Source organism: Octopus sinensis, linkage group LG5, assembly GCF_006345805.1.
Source record: "Octopus sinensis linkage group LG5, ASM634580v1, whole genome shotgun sequence".
Taxonomy (NCBI): domain Eukaryota; kingdom Metazoa; phylum Mollusca; class Cephalopoda; order Octopoda; family Octopodidae; genus Octopus; species Octopus sinensis.
Window position 1 is genome coordinate 88,697,241 of NC_043001.1, and position 23,618 is coordinate 88,720,858.

The window sequence follows — 23,618 nt, forward strand, 5'->3', positions numbered from 1 at the left end:
TTTTTATGAAAAGTAATGATAAATATATACAATTAGATGAACTGAGGTAGAATTAAGAGGAATAAAAGTCACTATTATGAATTATTAAAGGGATTCAAAGTCATACCGGTTTTGGTATCAGCTATCTTTTCTCTCAACTACATCCATGTAGTCACTTAGCCTCTTAACCTGCTGCTAATAGGGAACAGATTCCCTCAAATCTCCCTACCTCTTTTGGACACAAAAAACACATTGGACACTATTGCTACACATACAAAATAATAGAATGGTCAAGATTGGAAAGACTTTTGTCATAAGCTTGCTCAATTAGAGCTGGTCTAAGACTAAACAACAATCATTGTATCAGAAATCTTGGAAGTTCAGTCTTCTATGCCTATTCAATAATAGCATCAACAAAGATTTGGTTAAATAAGGTTTTGGTTTAATTTTGTTTATTCTCTTGTTTTTGTTTCTTAACCTGCATGGATTTTTAGTTTGTTTTGAGGGGTTTAGTTTTACTAATTCCCATGAAAATTTTCACTCTAGTTTCTTTGAACAAAGTGTATCTAGCTTTTGTGTTGCCATTGATATTAGTGGTAGGGATATAACAGTGATTTATCTCACCATTCAGATACTGGGCAAATAGAAGTAATCTCCTGAATCTTTTAAAATCAAATGATCCAGAGCTATCACTGATTAAATGGGTTTGTCACAATTTGAGTGGGGGCTGCTATAGATTAATTAATCATGTCATAGATTGACTGGGGCTGTCACATATTAAACTGGACTACAACAAATTAACTGGTGCTGCTACAGTTAACCAGAGATGTCACAAGTTAATGTAGACTACCACACATAAACTGAGAGCTACCACATATTAAATATGACTCAGAGGCAGATAGTTGTTATAGAACTGTTATGAAAATGAAAACTGCATTTGACTGATTATAAGTTGATAGGTTTGAATCCTTGGAATATATATGGATGAGTGGAGGTGTATATAGATAGAATAGAAACTGTGGAAATGGATTGAAGTGCAGCTAGCTGGGGCTTACAACTGAGTACCTTACCATTAATAAATGTTAATTTACAGATAAATGTATTCTCAAAGCTACAGGTTAGCTACTAACTTATTAGCAAACAACATCTGCTATTCTTAATCTCTTGTTAGAAGATTTGTTAAAATAATATTTAGTTATCTCATGCAAGTGAGTTATCAGTGGGTTATTATTAACTCTACTAAGTTCAGAAGATTGGTTGTATTCTTGGTAGAATTTGAAGAAAATACTCATGTACTATATAAAGCATCCATTCCATTTTCATTTAAACTTGTCATGTCACTTATTTACAGCTTGGTGAGTTAGACCAGTGAAAGCTAATCATCCTTTTTTTATTATGATTGTAGCTCAAGCTAAAATAACACTCATTAATTTTGCAATGCTTTTACTTTTCACAGATGTGCTCTTAATTTACTATCCTAATGCAGACTGAGCCAGGGATAATTAAATGTCTTGTCACTTGACACAACACAGTGCTAAAAACAAGATATGAACCTCTGTCGGTCTGCAGCCAAACTGCTGCAACCTTGTGATAACAAAATTTCTCTTTTCTGTGTTTTTACTAAGTAATTACTCAACCATATATTGTGTGATTTGGTTTACTTCACTAATATGTTTCAATTGATAAAAGACAATCAGAGATTTTACTAACTAAAATGTGTTCATAAAATCATAAAGAAAGGCAAATAAGATAGAGGTCATAAATCACTGTACATTTACTAATATACAAACCATTTTAGAGAAGTTATTGTAAATCCCAGTTTTCTCTTGCTCAAGGCATGTGTTCAATTTAATGGTGTGTTTCTGCTATTGCCATGCTCTAATGTTGTATTTGGTTTCATTAAATTATTCTGCAATAAATTCTCACTGATACCACCTTTTCGTTATTGAAACAATTTTCTATTAATTATGTCATTGAACATCAAAAAGTTACTTTTAATGAAGAAACTGGATTGGTGCAAACATAAGATTTACTCATAACCACTCAAGAGTAGGCCTTATATCATTCAAATTTGCTGATGCTTTTTGTTTGTTTTTCTTTTTACTTTTTGAAAATTTCTCCTTTTATTTTGCTTGAAAAGTATCATCATTACCCATTTTAATGGTGTTTGTATAATACAGGTGGTGAACATATATGCAAAATAGAGGCCATAATCTGGAGTTTAGATAGTTGGAAGTTGGTTTATTGTGAGAAAATCGGTTCCATTGAGTGAGAGATCACTGAATGAAGAATTTTACATGGTATTAGGTGTGGTATTTAAAGTCAAGTTGCTGACTATAGTCTTACATTTATAACTAAATCCTTAATTCTACAGATAGTTTCTTAATCCTAGTGCTTTCCCAATGAAAACTTACTTCTCTACTGCCAGTTCTTGTTTTCACTTTTTTAGGAAGACGGAGATGATGCGTCATATTTTGTTGCATATGCATGTTAGATATGTTCTTTGTAGGCCGCTTCTTTAGAAAGAGCAGCAAGCAACCACCTCTAACTCAAATATTCAATGCAGCCAATATGTTCAATATGTTTATTTTTAATATGTGATTATTATTCTTCCTCAAGAAAGTGAAATTATTATTATTATTTTTCACTTTTTTGTGTTGATTTTAATAGTGCAGAGTATAGACTTAGGTCTTATATACCAAAGTCACAATTACTCAAGTTAAAATTGCTTTTTGAGTTTTTGCCACTATTTTCTCTCCATGTAAACATTGGTTGAATAGTTAATGTTTGTCTTTGTTAAAAACAGTGGTTGACATACAAATAGTCAAATTTACAATCGCATCCCACCTATATCAACTCTTCTAATAGCATGTAGAATGCTTCATTAGGCCATGAAAAAAAGTCATTCCTTAATAGCCAAGCCTATAGCCTGGGTTTTATTTTCATTGCATTGCTAATGTCCTGCAGGAAGGGATGAACAACACAACTATAATTTCTCTCTCATTACTCAAGTTATTCATTGATTATGTATAGTCAAATAGAAAGATATAATTGACATTTGATTTTGTTTCATGTTTATATGAAATAAGCTTTCAAGATATTGTTAAGTAACAGATATCTTATCAATTTTCAAGGTTTATTTAAACTAACTGAAATTATAATGATGTAATAACTAGCATTTTACAGATCTCTGTCTTGTGATACAGTTTGTAGTTATGTAAAAAGAGGTCACACTCTAGTTGTCTGCTCCTTACTGTGCAATGCCCCTATTCTGATCTGATTGACTGAACTAAGTATTTGCAGTAAGATATGCAAGACAAGCAAAATAGCATGAAGTGTGTACTCTGCATTAGATCCACCCACTATCTTATTTAGTGATGGACCATTTGATAACTATGATTTCTAATTGTGTGTGTGTGTGCATTAGGAGTACAGAAGAGTAATGTTACATATGATGTAATGAGTTCAAATCAGAATAAAACATATTGTAAATGTATTTATTCATTCAAAATATATTTACCATCATTATGAATAATGTTTATCCTCCTCAAAACCAGTTTTCTGATTCCTCAAGTTTAAAAAATCTGGTCTTTTAGAATAAAAAATGTTTGGATTGCTATTTTGACATTGTCTCTGCTTCTGAATGGTTTTCCACTAGTAGAGTGTTCAAGTGATCAGAATAAGTAAAAATTCAATGGTGCTTGGTTTGGTGAGTAGGAAGAATGACGTAGAGCATCCCTGCCTAATGAATTTCTCTTTTCTTGTGTTATCTTGTTGAACACGCTGCTTAATTTTTGAATGACAGCTCAGGAGATAGATACCCATTTCCCTTCTCTGCTCACTTTTCCAATTTGCTTGAAATGATTTTCCACAGTGGACCAAGGTTTATTCTCCAGGATAAGTCCCCAATATTTTGGCATGGATCCTCCTCAGTTGCTGTTTTTACTGCATCATTATCAAAAACATTTGGTCTTCCTGATTAGTACCCATCCATAAGAACAAAATCACTTCTTTTGAATTTGTTAAACCACCATTGGTGTTTCCAAACACTTGCACCATCAGGATATACAGTTCATATGCTTTCCTTTACACATGTTGCATTGTTGTCCTTATGAAATTTGTAAAACATACAATACCAAATAAGCACCTCACTAAAGTTCTTGTTTATGGGCTATCAGACAGAGCATATTCAGACACAACACCTGTCTTTGTTAATATTTAGTCATTAACTCCATGCTGATCAGTTGATTGCAAGGACACCTTCCATTGGCTTGTAAACAAATTTGTGTTACATCAGACTGTCAGCTTCTTAGTACCCTTAATATATAAGTGTCTGTGTATACAAATATATATGTGTGTGAGTGTGTAAGTATAATATCACTATTGAGGAGAGCATTTAGATTCTCTTCTACAAATGCAACACTTGTTAAAGAAATCCACAGAATAAAACAAACTAATTAATAGATAGGTAGACTAAGCTTCTGATGAATATAAATGGAAATACAATGTAACAAATAGAGTAGACAGTGCTACTATGAAAAATACACATATTATACACAAGTGTATAGTATGAATTAGATGCATAACAGATACAAAAAGGATGACCACATAATCAAAAATCTCATAAAGGAAAACACAAATAAATATATTACATTCAACCATGAGTTGACATGAGAAATATATAAAAACCAACATCCTCTACATGAATTTGATAGAGGGAAACTGTAAGGGAATTGTGTTGTGTGTGTCAGTATTCTTGGATGGTGATATCCACAGCCTCGCTTGAACAAAATGCTAAATGATGTTTACATTCTTTGTTGACATTATGACCAAATTCCCTGTACTTTCCAAGATTTTCTGACGTTAAACAGAAATCATTATTTGAAAAGCAGTTAACAGTTGGTGAGAGAAAGAGCATCCTGCCACAAATATCATGTCACAAATATCCCCATCCAACCCATGCTAGCATGGAGTCACAGACAACTGTTAAAAGGGTATTTATTTACATATATATACGTTACTCACACAAACACAATACATCTCTCTTTCTCTCTCACTCACTCGCTCTCACACACACACACACACACACACACCTTGATCAAGCGATTCCTATATCCCCTTGTTGATCAATGGTTAGTGAGTGAATTTGGTAAACAGAAACTGTGTGTTTATTTGTACATAGATATAGATTTATGTTTGTGTATATATTTCTCACTTATTGTACTTCCCTTTTACCACAACAGATCTCACAATAGAGATAATACATTCCCTCTTATGTTTCTTTCTTTACACTCTTCTTTACTTCACCATGCCACATTCCAGAATTATGATTTTGTTCATTACCCAATCTTCCATGTGAACATTCTATTTTTCTTGTTGTTTATTCTGTTTCCTATATATTTCCACTTCTCTCCATGCCATCACTATTATCCTTCATATCTCCTATTACTTCCTACAACATCCATGTACTCTATCATATTTTTTTATAGTTATGGCTTAAGTTTTATTTATTGCCAGGCTCTTCACTGATTGTCTTTCCTTTGTGTCAATATGTCATTTACTCATTCATAACCATTATTTAAAATATTACAAGGATAGTGGATAATGGAATCAGTAAAGCAACAGATAAAAGGTCTTTTAGTATTTAATTTATGTATGTACTACCTTCACTTGAATTATACAGCCATACCCCCACAGAAATGTGTGCATATGTTGGACTTTTTTGTTATTTCTTATTAAATTGAAAATGCCATGGATGGCAAAATTGGTATTTAGTTACATCCATTTACATTCTAAGGTCAAAACTTATGAAGGCAACTTTACCTTACATCCTTCAAGAGTTGATAAAATTAGGGTCAGTCAAGGACTGATGTCAGTTTAGGCAACTCTTCTCTCTCCTTCTTCTTGACTAATTTGTTTTGTGCCTGTTAGAAATTATCATTATTATGATTGATAATAATAATAATGGTTTCAAACTTTGGCACAAGATCTGCATTTTCAGGGGAGGGTTAAGTCGATTATGTTGACCCCAGTGCTCAGCTGATACTTATTTTATTGACCCTGAAAAGATGAAAGGCAAAGCCAACCTTGATGGAATTTGAACTCAGGATCTAAGGATGGCTGAAATGCTGCTAAGCATTTTGTCCAATATGCTAACAATTCTGCCAAATAATAATAATAATTTAGCCACAAGGTCAGCAATTTTGAGGGGAGAAGGTTTAGATGCTTTATTTTATTGACCTTGAAAAGAGCATTCATAAAGCTGAATGGCTAAATTGGTAAACCACCAAATTTTCTTATTTAAGCTCTTCAGTTCCAGTTTATGATACTGAAGCAACAAATGGTATGACCACCCCACAGTAAATGTATTTTAATTTTTTCATCTTGGAGAGAGCTTTCATACAAAGCTGTATGTTGAGTACCACTCTTCACTTCCAATTTATAAGATTGAAGCTACAGCATGTACATCTATTATCTTTGGTATTATATTTCTATTGAAATATACTGTCTTTCTTTCAGTAAATTTTGAAAATAATGATGGGTTTAGTAAAATAACATTATTGTTATTGAGCTAGTGTTTTAAACATAAATCAACATTAAATTTTGATGGAAGGTTTTAATTTAGATCACTTTAAAGCAAGAAGTTTGTATTGTAGAACAAGGGGCATTTTCAGACTGGTTGATATCAAGCAGGTTAAAGAGTTTGCTTTGAAATACTAATCTAGTTCTTGTATTGTACTTTTCTCTATCATTTTTGTATTGTAATTTTAGCAGTTTCATTCTATGCTGCTTTCCTTTTAATTCTCAAAATTAACTGTTTGAAACTTGATTAAATGTTCTCAGTTTCAATTAATATATATCTTCAGTTTCTCTAACTGGGTGAAGTTTCTTGTAAATAGTTTTAAATCATCTACATAGAAGACTTACAGTTCATCTATATTATTTGTAATAATTTGTGGTTTGTGAATTTAGAGCTAGACATGAAGATCAGTGTGAAAGAAAAAGCACTTTCAAAACTTCCACCTCTTATTGAGATTGATCTAGTTTTTAAGGGAATTTTGTTCTTATCTTTTCTTTATCATGCAACTTATTGGAGGTTTTCCATGTTTACACTATATCATCATCATTTAACATCTATGATCCATAGCCTTTTCCAGGACTTTGAAATGCTGCCAAATGTTTTTCAGTTCAATACATGCTCTGGTTAGAATTTTTTTTTCTGTTGTCTTCAAAAATTACTCAATTCATCAATTACTATTCTATTCATCTACATCCATACATTCCTTAATGTACTTGTTTTCCTAAAGAATAACAAACCACTTAAAAACTGTAGTTGTCAGGACTTTATATAAAATCAGTTAGCATTCTTAAGTTATTTTGTATCATTATCATCATTATTATTATTTATTTAGCAGTCTTATTTTTTATTGTGTGCTTTCACTGTACTACTGAGGGAAGCTCTGTGTGCCTTGGGTATGTGCTGTGGTTTGTGTGATGCCTTGCAGTACTATTTTCTGTATCTTTTATGTATTTGTCTGTATGCTTTTTTTCCTTTTTTATCATACTTAAAGCACCTATATTATAGGGATTGTTTCTGTTTCCAGACTCCATATTTAGATTATCTCTATTTCCAGATCTTTGTATTTCAAGAGTTTCTCATTTCTTTTAGAGATACCGTGTTGTCTGTTGGGACAGTCCTTGACAACAATATCTTGTCAGTTAGCCTTGATCTCCATATGTGTGTATTGACATATCCCAGGCTATAGTTGCATTGTCATTTTCTGAGATCTTTTCTTGGGTATGCCTATACCATTTTTTCTTTTTTTTTTTCTGTTGACATTTCATAGTGTTGGCATGACTTTGAGTCATGTCAGTAAATATATTCCTTCTTGTTCAAGACTGAGCTGCCAGAAATGATATGATTAACTGTTTGTTCCCCATCACCACATGTTCTACAGTTACTTATTATATTCTGCTTCATTATCTGGTTTTGGTAGTTTCTGGTAAGGAGGCTTTGATCTTATGCCACAATTAAGAAACCTTCAGTCTCTACTTTGAGTTGTGAGCTTCTCAGCCAGTGTGGGGATTTAATATTGTCTATTTCTATTTGCCATGTAAGGGTTTTCTACCCATTGTTTTATTGTGTTATTTTGTAGTTCCAGTTTCAGCTTAGACTATTATTATTATTATTATTATTATTATTATTATTATTATTATTATTATTATTATTATTATTATTATTCAATAGAATTTAACCATTTTAATTTAATTTCTATATTTTACAATCAGGCTGTTATGCAAAAATACCCTGAATTTTGTTCTTTTATTTATTGTAGATGTAAAAATCCTTTCTCGGGAATTTGATGAAGTTGATAAAATTTATCAGAATACATTTGAGTTATAGATTTTATTGTTCATGGAAGAATGAATGATCTTCTAAGATGGCTCTAGCTAGATTTGTGCTCAAAAATAGTACAATAATATTATTAATAATGATTTCTATTGTAAGCACAAAGGTATAATTTTTGTTAGAGGATACAATTAATAACTGGTACATGTTTTATCAATCCTTGGAAGACTGAAAAGCAAAGCTGATTTCAACTCAGAGTTGTACAAATGAATTCTGTCTTGCTCTACCAATTCAGTCACCTTTTGACTGCCTTATAATAATAATACTAATAATAATAATAATAAAGACTTGATATATAATATATTCAGTATTGGAATTGAGACTCACATTGTCAGCCTGCAGAAAAGTGCACTCCTATATTCCGCAAGAATCTTTAAAAAGATTCTTGACATCTGAGGAGACTTGTTGTCACCAAACCTTAAGAGAACATCCCTGCTAGATAATATAGCTTGTAATAGTTCTAATAATAGCTTTTAGAATAATGATGATGATGATGGTACCAATGATAATTTCAATAATTTTGAGATTCCAAAAGAAATTGAAATATTTAGTGATCAGAAGTGGATAAGAAAACTAAAGAGATAGTGCAAAGAATTCATACAGAATGCCTTGCATTTTCTTTGTTATCACTTGCAGTGAGTTAGAATTTCAACCTTTCTCTTATATTGCATTTGAAATGTGTGTTATTTTTACCTGAAATCAATGTGTGCTATAATGATTTACTATGTATATTATGTATGAGTTCTATCTGTTGTCTTATGTTGCCTTATTCCACCAATATCTGTAGCTTAGTTTAAAATACACTAGCTTGAAGACACGCAGCTTTTAATGTGTCCCTATCATTAAGCACCTCCACAAAATTACCATTTAAAATTATTACAGTTTGGAATTCCATTTTCCTATAGTTGGGAATTCCTAATTTTAATGTTTTTTCTCCCCTTTTTTTTTCCTTTTCTTGACTTTGCTCGCTTTTCCTTTCTGTCTTCATCTATGTTATTTTCTACTATTACTACTACTACTCTTCTTCCCACCACATTTTTCCATGGGTTAGTTTCGTTTTCCAAGACGAACTCTCGCTGTTCCACAGAGCAGGACCTTCTGAGCAGACAATGCTGGTTAGGAACATCAGGTAGGTAAATTCTGTGAACATATATGCATGTATGTGTGTGTGTATCCATATATATGTATGTGCATATATTTATATGTACATATATATATGTGTGTGTGTATATAGATATATATACACACACATGCACACATGTATATATAGAGAGAAACATAGATATTTATACAGACATACTCATGCACACTAACCAGTGCATTATGTGCATGTGTATATCTCTGTAAATATTTATACAAACTTACTAATAGTACTGCTGCTGCTGTTGTTGCTGCTGCTGCTGTTTTGCTACCATTATTATGATCTTGGTTCAAGTTTGACATGGTAGAATTGAGTAGTTTGAAAAGAAACTGCAAGCCTTGGTTCTCAATCTAGATTCTTTTGCTGATTGTTCTGTCACATTACTAACAATATATATGATGTCAACATACTTATTCATCCTTTCTTACATATAGTTAGCTGGTATTAAACAGGGTTTGGAACAACATATTTTTCTCAGGTTGTGCCAACAATCTTCCAGAGTAGAAATTTGTTTTGTTTTTTTTTTAAATTGTGGCTTTTAAGGCTGAATATAGATGTAGATGCAAATGAGATATTTGAAAAATAATCAAAAGTGAATGAAAGATACCCACCAGATATCTACTTTTGGGGTACATTCATATATATATATATATATATATATATATATATATAAATGAATGAAAATACCCCAAAAGTCAATATCTGGTAGGTGTATGTATATATATATATTATATATATATATATATATATATATGCACAACTGAATGAGCTACTAATAGTTTCATGTATATTTAAATTGATATTTATATTTCCTTGAATGGAGTACTTTTTTTAGTTGATTCTACCTCTATTGGATCTTTAAACTATATATATATATATATTTCTATAAATAAGGATAAGATCATTATTTAAAATACCGATTATATCAGGTAGCTAGCATGGGAATAAAAACCTCAGAGGTAATAATTATTATTAAAATCATAATTAAGAGATAAAGAAGTTTAGTATTTACACTTAGTTTAAAGGAATATAAACACATATGTATTTCTTTGATCTACCACAACAGTTTACCTGAATGTTAAATATTTTTTTATTCTAGTAGAGAAAAAAACTAATATCTCAGTACTTTATCCTGCCATCCATATTTTGATTGAATAAAGTAGTACAGTGAGTGTTTTATAAAGTCTGGGTGTTGCTCTAGCATTTGTGTTCTGGCCCTTATATCAAGCAAATAACTTCTATAGCAGACATCCCTGAGCCCTTCTTAGTGTTTAAGATATACAGTAGAACAGCAGATCACAATATTACTCCACTATCATTATTCACACAAATTTATTGCAGAACCAATTCCTATAAGTGTATGGAATATAGAAAAAGGCATTTGTCAGGTGAATTTCATGTATGAATAAAACTTACTGCACTCTACTTTCCTATATTGAGTGCTTTTTTGAAACTTAAAAATGTACACACATTTGTATAGCTAGTTATATAGATAGATAGACAGATAGAGAGACAGACAGACAGACACACACACATACACATACATGTATGCATTGTTGTAGCTTATTAGTTCATGCTTTTATTGGTTGTCTATAGTCACGCATCATATAAATGTATCTGCCATTCATCTTCCTTCTGGCAGTATAAAAATAAAGTGTTGAAGTAGCCAACTAATGTACAGCTGTTGTTTGGTCTTGATCTTAATCAGTAAGGATATAGATAATGCTGTTGATCATATTTTGTTAGTTATGTGACAGCTATTTTTTTTTCCTTTCTCCAACTATGTGGCATGATTTGATGTTCCTTAGATTTCCCTAACCAAAGTTTGGCTTGTACAAAACATTATGAAAAAACTTCTCAACTTCACTTTAACTTCCAGTAAGTGGATATCAAATTAGAATTCTTTGAAATATAAGTAAAACCTTTGGAGTTTACTGAGAAAAAATATTTCTTCATTCATTTGATGGAAAACAAAAGAATCTGTTGCAGATTCTAGAAAGTTACTCAGTGACAGAAATTATGATGAAGTTTGGTTGTAGAGGAAGAATAGGAGGCTAGTCCTGAGATAACATCAAATTTATATTTTGTGTGCTGTTTGATTTTGTAGCAGAACACAATACCACATGCAGAAAAATAGCATTTATGCTCTTGGCATTAATAAAATCCTTTTTGATATGTTCTCAGAATATTGCGATTGAAAGAAGATGCAGTGTATGATAGAACCTTTATAGGTTGGATTGAAGGGTTTATGTTAGATATTAGTTACAATTTTGATAGAAGACAGATTGTTGCCTATTGTTAAGTCAGAGGTTAGTAAAAGTCTCAGACCATATTACATGAAGCCCGAGGAAAGAGAGAGAGAATAAGGAAGAAGACTGACACACATCTTTACTTTTCCAATGTGTAAAGGATACAAGAGGCCACTTCTACAGTATTTTTGCTTGCAATCTAGCTTCATAGAATTGATAAACAAACAAGTTGTATGTGCTTTCAATACTTTCACATTTATTACTGCAACAAAGAAGCTGGCACCTATCTACATAACTGCTAAAACTGTCACATTTTGACAGCAAAGGCTGGATAATTAAGAAATATATCCAAAAACAATAACTTCTAGACACTGAAAATATTATGGCTAGGAAAACACGCACACATACAGATATAATAATTCAAATGATGTGTTCTACATGAATAATAATAATTATATCCAATATCTACAGTTGCAGAGATATAATTTTATACTAGGAGTAGATATAAATAGTTGAATGTACCCTTTGACATTACTGGTAGTGAAATATGTGAGGAAAAGCAGAGAGGTCAAGGCTGTCACTAATGGTGAGGGATTATAGTTATATTTGGCAAAAGTTATTTTCAGTCATATGTATCACTGCTGCTTATATTTTTCATCAAAAACTTATCAAATCCATTGTTGAAACATTGAGACAACGGCAGAGCTTCTACGTAGTCAAAGAATCCTTCAGAAAAGCCTCTAATTGATCTCTTGATCTGCTAGAAATAACAGTAAAATCTCTCAAATCACACCCTACTGGCTTGGGAAAAAAATGAACACAGAAAATATAATCTTAAATACTTTGACTGAAAAAGGTATGATGATGATGATCATGGCTACAACATTCTTAATCATAGGTTCACTTAAATCAAGGCTCATCTGTGGCTAAACAACTAAACCAGCATCTGAACCAGTTCTACATAGCATTTTCACTTGTCATAAAATTTGCAGATTTAAGTATTTGAACTCATAGCTGTCTTAAAACCTTGTATAGATTTCATGTTTTCTCGAGATATTTAAAGGTGGCTGAATAATAGACTGACTGAAAACTAATGGTGAAAACACAGAAATTATAAAAATGGGAGTGAATCCAGAAATTTCAGTTTTTCTTAACAATAAGTCCCCTAAATACACAGCTTAATTTAACATCACCTCCTGGTTTTTGGTGGGGCTTTTACTGAAGTTCATTCTGTGGCAAACAATCAGACTAAGTTCAGTTCTCTCCCTACCAACATTTTCCTCTGCAGCTGTTTAGGCTGAGGTTCAGGGCTTTAGTCTCACCAGTTTAGGAATGTTGCCTGTAGATCCTGCCTTCTTCCATTGACTAAATTTATCCAAAATTATTAGTAATAATAATTAATAAAGGTATATATAACTCATTCCAATCAAATTCTCTAATCTAAAATTTAACAAATCTCTCAAAAAATGTTTTGTACTAGTTTGTTTCTCATTAGAAACAGTAGTGATTGCTTCAGACTTGGTTTCTTTGTGGTTTTATTTTTTTTTTATTTCTTATTTTATTTTTTTATTTTCCATATCATAATTAGTTTGCTGGATAGTATTTCTGTCTTGGAGATTTCATTTCACATCTTTCTTTTAACATTCTAGCTGGAATGGCCCCTTCACCATCATTTTCACTGCCAACATGTCTACAGACTGCCTAGTACTATAGTGTTCAACAATTTCTACATCTTGTGCTCAATGCAAATTCACTTTCACTTATTTTGCTGATTGTCCTAAATGACTCTTTTTCTCATGATAGTTACCATTATGAGATGAAGATCACATTAGTGTCATAGTATTTCTTATAAAACAGTGCTGTTGAACATGAAGACACAGTTGTCTATATGTGTGTGTGTGTACATATATGTGTATATACATATATGTACACACACATAGGGCAGCGAGCTGGCAGAAAACATTAGCACGCCGGGTGAAATGCGTATCTGTATTTTGTCTATCGTTACGTTTCGAGTTCAAATTCCGTCGAGGTCGACTTTGCCTTTCACCCTTTTGGGGTCGATAAATTAAGTACCAGTTACGCACTGGGGTCGATATAACCGACTTAATCCCTTTGTCTGTCCTTGTTTGTCCTCTCTGTGTTTAGCCCCTTGTGGGTAGTAAAGAAATATATATGTGTATATACATATATATGTAGTTTTTTTTTTTAAACTGATCCTGAGAATTTACCTCATGACTCTTGAGAAAAGGTAGTGAAGAGCGATCTCAGTAATTTATGGGAAAACAAAAGCCTTACACGAGTGAACACACATCCTCAAACCCTCATCAGTTGACTATCAAATAGTAGTTGTAACACCTTTCTATTTGTATGTGTGTGTGTGTATATATATATATATATATATCATCATCATCATCATCATCGTTTAACGTCCGCTTTCCATGCTAGCATGGGTTGGGCGGTTCAACTGGGGTCTGGCAAGCCCGAAGGCTGCACCAGGCCAGTCAGATCTGGCAGTGTTTCTACAGCTGGATGCCCTTCCTAACGCCAGCCACTCCGAGAGTGTAGTGGGTGATTTTATGTGCCACCGACACAGGTGCCAGACGAGGCTGGCAGACGGCCACGCTCGGATGGTGTTTTTTATGTGCCACCGACACAGGTGCCAGACGAGGCTGGCTGACGGCCACGCTCGGATGGTGTTTTCTTATGTGTCACCGACACAGGTGCCAGACGGGGCTGGCGGACGGCCACGCTCGGATGGTGTTTGTTACGTGCCCTCAGCACGGAGGCCAGTCGTTGCGGTACTGGCTACGATCACGTTCGGATGGTTTTCTTATGTGCCACCGGCACTGGTACCACAAGGATACAAATTCCATTGATGTTCATCTATTTTGATTTGGTTCGATTTGATTTGATTTGATTCGATTCGATTCTCACTTGCCTCAACAGGTCTTCACAAGTGTCACAAGAAGGAAGGTATGCACAGGTGGACTGACTACGTCCCAGGTAGGGGCCACGGATTATGGCTTCACTAGTCTTGCCGGGTCTTCTCACGCACAGCATACTTCCATAGGTCTCGGTCTCTAGTCATTTCCATGGTGAGACCTAACGTCCGAAGGTCGTGCTTCACCACTTCGTCCCAGGTTTTCCTGGGTCTACCTCTTCCACGGGTTCCCTCAACTGCTAGGGATTGGCACTTTCTCACACACCTATCTTCATCCATTCTCGCCACATGACCATACCAGCGCAATCGTCTCTCTTGCACACAACAACTGATGCTTCTTAGGTACAACATTTCTCTCAAGGTACTAACGCTCTGTCGAGTAAGTACACTGACATTACACATCCATCGGAGCATACTGGCTTCGTTCCTCACAAGCTTACGCATGTCCTCAGCAGTCACGGCCCATGTTTCACTGCCATGTAGCATAGCTGTTCGTACACATGCATCATACAGTCTGCCTTTTACTCTGAGCGAGAGGCCTTTAGTCACCAGCAGAGGTAAGAGCTCCCTAAACTTTGCCCAGGCTATTCTTATTCTAGCAGTTACACTTTCAGCGCACCCGCCCCCACTACTGACTTGGTCACCTAGATAGCGGAAGCTATCAACTACTTCTAGTTTTTCCCCCCGGAAAGTGACGGAAGTTGTTTTCTGCAGATTTTCGGAGGTCAATGCTCCAGAGCATCTGCCACATACAAAAACTATCTTCCCAGTTAGCCTACCTTTGACATTGCTGCACCTCTTATGTGTCCATAGCTTACACTGGGTACATCTTATAGAGTTTCTACCTACACCTTTTCTACAGATCAAGCAGGGCCATCTTCCTGAGGATATTTGTGGATTTTCTAACTTTCTACTTATTAGTACTTTGGTTTTAGCTAGGTTGACTCTAAGGCCCCTCGATTCTAAACCCTCCTTCCACACCTGGAACTTCTCCTCCAGTTCTGATAGTGACTCAGCGATTAGAGCGAGGTCGTCAGCATAGAGGAGCTCCCAGGGGCAACCTGTCTTGAATTCCTCCACAATTGCCTGGAGGACTATGATAAATAGGAGGGGGCTGAGTACTGAACCCTGGTGGACCCCAACCTCTACCTTGAATTCTTCTGTGTACATGCTGCCAACTCTAACCTTACTTACGGCATCTCTGTACATGGCTTGCACAGCCCTCACCAGCCATTCATCTATCCCTAGTTTCCTCATTGACCACCAGATGAGGGAACGGGGGACCCTATCAAAGGCTTTCTCCATGTCAACGAAAGCCAGGTACAGGGGCTTATCTTTGGCTAGGTATTTCTCCTGCAGCTGTATATATATATATATATATATATATATATTAATGAAAAAGGTAGCACAAAAGAAACAAAGAAATTTCAGGAAAGCATATGTATATGTATATATAAAATGTGTATGTGGTGTGCAAGAGAACTGCACTGGTATGGCCATGTCGTGAGAATGGATGAGGATAGCTGTGTGAAAAAGTGTCACACCCTAGCAGTTGAGGGAACCTGTGGAAGAGATAGACCCAGGAAGACCTGGGATGAGGTGGTGAAGCACGACCTTCGAACATTAGGCCTCACCAAGGCAATGACTAGTGACCGAGACCTTTGGAAATATGCTGTGCTTGAGAAGACCCGGCAAACCAAGTGAGACCATAACCCGTTGCCTATGCCAGTGGTGCAACCAACCCACTAATGCATACCTTTCTTTCCTTGGACATTAAACTCTGTTGAGGCAAGTGATATAGAAATCAAACCGTCCAACCCATGCCAGCATGGAAAGCAGACGTTAAACAATTATGATGATGATGTGTGTGTGTGTGTTTCTATATATATGCAAATATATACATGTGTATATGTTTTATACACACACACACAAACACATATAATGTTTATCAATATAATCAATGGTTAACTCTTACATAGAATTATGGTGTTGAAGAAGTTACATTTCTTATTTGCATATCTCTCAGTGGGGAAGTGAAAATACCTTTGATTTATTCATTCAATGTTTCACTTATCAGTTTGTTATTTTCAGTCTCTGAGCTTTTTTCCTTCAATATATTTGTGATGCACTGAGTCAAGATTCTTTTGCAAATTTATAGAAGGCCATATAGAAGTTCATTCTTATATCATCTGCAGAGTTTCTCCTTCTTCCTGTCACTCTTTATGAGAGCATCTGACTTGAGTTTTTTGTTTTATCTCAAGAAGTGTTCTTTTTAAATGGGAGACCTTGCTACCCTTAAGTTATTTATTTAAGCAATTTAAGATCTTTATTTATCACCTCATAGAGACTTTTGCATCTTTCTATATTCAGGAGTAATGTTTTTGCGTATATTGGCTTTTAATGTTTATGGCTTATTTCATCTTTTACTTGTTTCAGTCAGTGGACTTATGACCATGTTCAGACATCATCTTGAAGGGTTTAATCATACAAATTGACCCCAGCAGTCTTGTACTTTTAAGATTTGTACTGCAAAGCCTGTAGCTAAAAGACCATGAGTAAAATATAAGCAGAAGTCCATACCTATTCCTTAATGGTGTTATAAACAACAATGCACAATAATGATATGACAACCTATCCACAAACTGTAACACAATGACATTACATCCAATATGAATTAAAACTAATCATTCTATAAATCTTTGCTCAGTTGTGGACTAGTGATTACTCCATGTGTTCTTGAAATTTCATTATGTCTTCCCAAGCAACTGATTAAACATTTAATTAACATTTTCTTAATGCATTCTTATTTTCCCATATGTATCATTACCCTTTTAACTCTTTCCAAAAACACACCAAATTTCATTTATAATTCTTCCTTATCTAATAACTTGGAAACACATTATACTCTGCTCTTGTACCAAGGGCAAGAAAGCAATATGAAAATTAAATTTATTAGCTTTATTGTAAATACTAATCACTGCATTTTTACCTTCATGAACTACCCTTAACATCTAAATTGTTAACCTCCTCTATTGAGTCACTATTTCTAGTTGTTTCAAGACCCTCTGAGCATATTTTCCCAAGTAAAGATTCAAAATATTTGGAGTTGGAAATTAAAAAAAATATTGCTGCAGCCACCATTACTCTCTTTTTACTCTTTTACTTGTTTCAGTCATTAGACTGTGGCCATGCTGGAGCACTGCCTTTAGTCAAGCAAATCAACCACAGGACTTATTCTTTGCAAGCCTACTATTTATTCTATCAGTCTCTTTTGCCAAACCGCTAAGTTATAGCGGACGTAAACACACCAGTATCAGTTGTCAAGTGATGTTGGGGGTACAAACATAGACACCCACACACACATATATATATATGTACGACAGGCTTCTTTTCAGTTTCCGTCTACCAAATCCACTCACAAGGCTTTGGTCGCCCTGGGGCTATAGAGGAAGACACTTGCCCAAGGTGCCACACAGTGGGACTGAACCCGGAACCATGTGGTTGGTAAGAAGCTACTTACCACACAGCCACTCCTGCGTCACATATATATAAATCTATATAACCTAACAGCCTGTGGAGGGTTATAAGAAGGATTTTTACCTCATACTATTTCTATCATTTCTTATTCAAGTTTTTAAGATGAATGTAATTATTCTTTATCATTAAATTCACTCTTCCTCAGAGTGTCATTATATTAGAGGATAGCTTAGAAATTCTGGTGAATTGTTTCTTTTTATAAGCATTAAGTACTAAAATCTGAAGTCAGTTTTTTCTTACTTTATTTATTTCTTTTGTTTACCTTTTACTTATTTTGGTCATTGGACTGTGGCCATGCTGGGGTACCACATTGAAGTGTTTTGCTGAACAAACCAACCCCTATACTTACTTTTAGGTCTGGTACTTATTCTGTTGGCCTCTTTTGCTGAACTACTCAATTACATCTGTGTAAACAAATCAAAACCAATTATCAAATAGTGGAGTGAGGAGGAACACAAAGACACATACACTGATATATATACACACACACAAAGGGCTTCTCCACAGTTTCCATCTACCAAATTCATTCACATAGTAGAAGACACTTACCAACGTGCCATGCAGTAGGATAGAACCCCAAACCACGTGGTTGCAAAGTGAGCTTCTTAACTACAGAACCATGCCTGTGCCTATTTGAATATTTTTTATGGACTTATTGCTTATATTCTGTGACAAACTGGTGTACTGTGATCTCAGTCACTGATATGCAATAGCGACTAGTTAACTAGCCCTGTGAGTCCTAAAAGTCAAGGTAGTTTTGTCCAGGTGTTGATGATGATTACTGATATTTAGTCCTTCTGTGTGTTGTTTTGAATTAATATTCAATCTCCCATGATTGTGCTTCCTGCAGGATGCTCTCTTTGGTCTTTTCTGGAGGAGAGTAACGTCTCCTTTAGTATGATGAATTGACTGTATGGGGTTGGTTTCATGTATTAATTTTTATATTTCTCCACCACCAAGTTATCTGTCAGTCTTTTAAGAACCTTGTTATGATGATATCATTACCTTAACTGGGTAAGTGTAGTCTTGTATGAATATATGTGTGTATGTGAATATGCATAAATGTGCGGAGTGGTTGGCGTTAGGAAGGGCATCCAGCTGTAGAAACTCTGCCAGATCAGACTGGAGCCTGGTGCAGCCCCTGGCTTCCCAGACCCCGGTCGAACCGTCCAACCCGTGCTAGCGCAGAAAACGGACGTTTAAACAATGATGGTGATATATATGTGATGGTTTTTCTTGTTATGAATGATAAATGAGGATTCAGTAAAATAAAGCAGTAATCATGTTCTGTGGACACGCGTGTGTCTCTTGAGGCCTTCTGGTGCCTTGTAAATCATTTGCCTTCGCAAATGAAACAAGTTGAGAACTCAGTCTGCTCGCATGCTTGTAGATCATTTACTAGCTGTTTTCTTGAGTCAATGGCAAGACCTGCTTTGCTAATGTGTGTGTGTGTTGTTATATTTTGGGATGGTGATAAATTCATAAAGATATATATATATATATATATATATATATATATATATATATATTTATAAATATGGATGGATCAAAACAATTAGGTTCAAATTCATTGGTACTCTTGAGTTTCAAGCATAATGCTATAATGCTAGTCAGCCATTTTGAATTTGAATGTATATATATATATATATATATATATATATGCACACAAATATAAGAATACATGCCTAGATGTCACTCCTGCTTTAACCAAAAATCAAAACTATGTTAGACATGGGTTACTACATGTTTACCTTCATTCTTTGTGGCTCATACTTCAAGCCAGTGAGAAAGTCTCTACATCATTTCTCGACCTGCTGGAAATAGCAGCTTTATGTTCCGCAAGTCACACCTTACTGCCTTTAAATAAGATATACTGTGTGATCCTGAGTTCCCTGCACGTAGGAAACAACCGTATGTTTACAGTGGAATGTCTCTAATCGTAGGCCTTCTTGGTCAGGCCTGATGGAGGTGGGTGGGGGCTAAACAACAACAGCAATCACTCATATCTACATTTGTACATATACTAACACCAGTGTGTGTGTGTGTGTGTGTGTGTGCGAGCATGGTAGTTAATTAGTTCAACTAATCTACCATGTACACAGATTTTAATGTAAGGGGTAAGCCCTTACATTTCTGGAAATAAATCCTTGCATCTCCATTCATCCTTAGCATGGCCATTCCATCACTTTGTGCTGTGTTTCGTGCATGACTTCTATTAGATTCTTTCAGTTGAATGTATCTTCATTAATCTTTTGTAGATTAAAGAGCTGCAGAGTTATAAAAATAATCTTTGCAGTAGACTTATCAAAATATTTTCACATGGGATAATCTTGATATAATTTTGCCTGCTGCAAACACACTCCATTATGTCAATATTCAATTGGAAACCTGCAGTGTAATCTGGATTAAAAGCTACGTTAATTCTTTGTATAACACTTCTTAAACAAAATGTATTTTTCAAAGAATCTCTCTTTATTAATTCGCTTCTGGTAAAATCTCAAAGCTGCTATTTAGAGATGGCTGCTACTTTTAAATTAGGTTACTGTTAATTGATTACTTTAAAATTATATAGTCTGTTAACTGATTAAACAAAATACCTGTTTAATACATGATTCGGAGGTCACTAAAGATGTATTTTAAATACCTCTCATATATACCTAACTGGTTTCCATCAGGTCAATATTTTCTTTTATGTAAAAACAAAACTAATATAACTACAGAAACTATAAACCTGCGATACTGCCTCCTAGAATGAACCATTTTTTTTTTTATTATTTTATTTTATTTCAAACTCAGCTTGTCATTTGTAGGTCAATTTGAATTGATAGCATTGTTACTTGCAATCAGTTCTTTGTATTAATACAGCTTGATGCTGCTCAGTAGTTAGTTGTGTAATGTGTCTGAGATGCTTTAGATGCTGTAGGATGGTTGCTTATGTTGTATTTTTTAATTTTCTGAAATCTTTTTTTTTTCTCTTACCTGTCCCCTCAGACCTTTCACTGATTTTTTTAATAAAGTAACATCTCTTTCCACTCAACTGTATTTATATGTGGATTTCAGTGAAAAAAGTCTGTACTTAATGCTCATTATATGTATAATGTTAACCTACTTAACAACCCGAAATACATCCAACACTATTAACAGTATTAGTTAGTCTTTCATCAAACTTTTCTTTATTATTGTAATTTGTTTAATTTCTATATCTTCATTTCAGTAACAGACCAGACGACACTGCAGATTATTATTATTATCATAATTATTATTATCATCATTTTTTTTTTAATCTATTAAATTCCAACACATAGTATATGATTTTATGAAATTTATAACCACTTTTTATTGTATTTTTGATTTTTTTAAAATTATTTCAGACTAAATTTTAATATTTCAGCTTTTATTCTGTTTCTCATTGGAACATTTTCTACTCTCCACCCACCTTCTAAGCTTCCAGTTCCATGTTTGATGTTGCTATGATGATTATTGTTTTGTCACCTGTGGTTCTTGTCACTCTTCTACATTGTACACAAACATTTGTTGTAAGAGTATTGTGACAGATGGTGAACACAACCTTATTTCTGACACCTCCACATCATCCAAACCCTTTCACTGCCATTATGTTGTTCTATTATGTTAGTAACTAATCCAATGTTTTGTCTACTTTGTCAATCCAAGTCAATGGAGGCCTGAGGCCATTTACTAAAGCCTCTAGTCTATTTTGTTTCTCTTTTTTCCTTTGTTTCAAGCAAAGAAAGGAAATCTTATGCATGATGACAAAAGTACAGGGACAATGTGTATGGCTAGTCTGGTGAATATGTCCACTAGTTCAAAAGATGGCCCAACCTGCTGTGAGTGATTGTCCTGTCAATAAATCCTTCTACCTTTTCTACACTGCCAAACCAGACAGAAACAGCTGTTCACTAGTGCAACCACTGTGTGACATTGAAAATCCCATGATATCACTGAATCCTTCAAACAGTTACACAGTTTCTATGTTGTCCACTTGAGATGTGATGTTCACCTAGGCATTATGTCACCAGTTTGTTTTAATGCACCTTCAGCATTTTGTGAGTCTTACTACTAAGCTTTGAGCCCACTGTTTTGATATCACCCAATATAATCTAGAGGAAAGAAGGATCAGTATGTAGATGTTAACAATTACTGGGGAAAAGTCAACAAACAACTAAAGGAAGTCTTTTGATAGAACAGATCTCATTAATGAACAACTGGTCATTAATATATGATGAGTAACGTGTATAGTCTACACAAGGATACTAAATAAAATTGGGTGATGTTCAGGTACCTAAACACAGCAGTGACTCCTAAGTCCTCGAACAATGTATCTACTGCAGACAACTATTGTGGCCTGCCACAATTTACTACTGCAGTCAGCTTTTATGCAGAGGCTAGAAATAACAGTTACATTTACAATGAATTACATTTTCATGTTTTAAATAAGGAAGGGTACATAGGACATGTAATCCTTTATATACAAAATGATGGAAACACATTTGAATTTTGGTCTACTCGTTTAGGCCCAACCTGTACAGTCCTGTACAGTCCTGCACAGTACATCACTTATTCTGCAGCAGTATATTACTGTCATACCTATTTCTTTACTACCCACAAGGGGCTAAACACAGAAGGGACAAACAATGACAGACAAACGGATTAAGTCGATTATATCGATCCCAGTGCATAACTGGTACTTTATTTATCGACCCCAAAAGGATGAATGGCAAAGTCAACCTCGGCGGAATTTGAACCCAGAACATAAAGGCAGACGAAATACGGCTACGCATTTCGCCCGGCGTGCTAACGTTTCTGCTAGCTCGGTCACAGTTGGAATGTCTTTGATCACAACTCTGCTTATCTTGGGCTGATATGGAGGCTGAAGCCTGCCAATTGCTGCCACTCATCAACAATGTATGTGTTTCCCATTTTAACATATCATTAACCTAGCTACTCTAAACCTGGTCTTGTTCAATGCTAATCAACAGTTATTTTACGTAAGTAGTTGGCTTATAAACTGACCTTTCTTTCATTAAGTTTCATGAAATCACATCTTAGTGGATTCTTTAAATTACTAGCCTAAAACATTTAATTAGGCTTTTACTGTTGTCAATCTGAAATTTTTACACCTGGAAATACCTGAAAAGATATGGAAAAAATCTTTTGTTCTTATGAATTCTTTGTTAAACAAATTTCTGCAAATTTAACTTCCTATATAAAAAAAAAATCATATTAATTTTTTGATCAATTAATAGTGTATTTAGGATAAATTTTAAGCATTCTCTGATTCAGTTTGACCAACTTTTGGGAATATAAATGTCACACTCTCTTTGTTGTCATGTGTGTACC

General features: G+C 34.4%; 1 protein-coding gene across 40 annotated transcripts in view; it reads left to right on the plus strand.

Moving 5' to 3' along the window:
• Positions 1-23,618, plus strand: part of LOC115212079 (calcium/calmodulin-dependent protein kinase type II delta chain) — a 429,066-nt gene that overhangs the window by 364,645 nt on the left and 40,803 nt on the right. For 22 of the 40 annotated variants that reach the window (XM_036502876.1, XM_036502877.1, XM_036502875.1 and 19 more), the window contains 2 exons: positions 9,441-9,518; positions 22,004-22,105. The exons of 7 other annotated variants lie outside the window; for them this stretch is intronic. In XM_036502876.1, coding sequence (XP_036358769.1) covers positions 9,441-9,518; positions 22,004-22,105 — 180 coding nt within the window. The remainder of the gene's footprint in view (positions 1-9,440; positions 9,519-22,003; positions 22,106-23,618) is intronic. 11 more of the 40 variants (XM_036502880.1, XM_036502881.1, XM_036502896.1 and 8 more) reach the window with 2 other exon arrangements.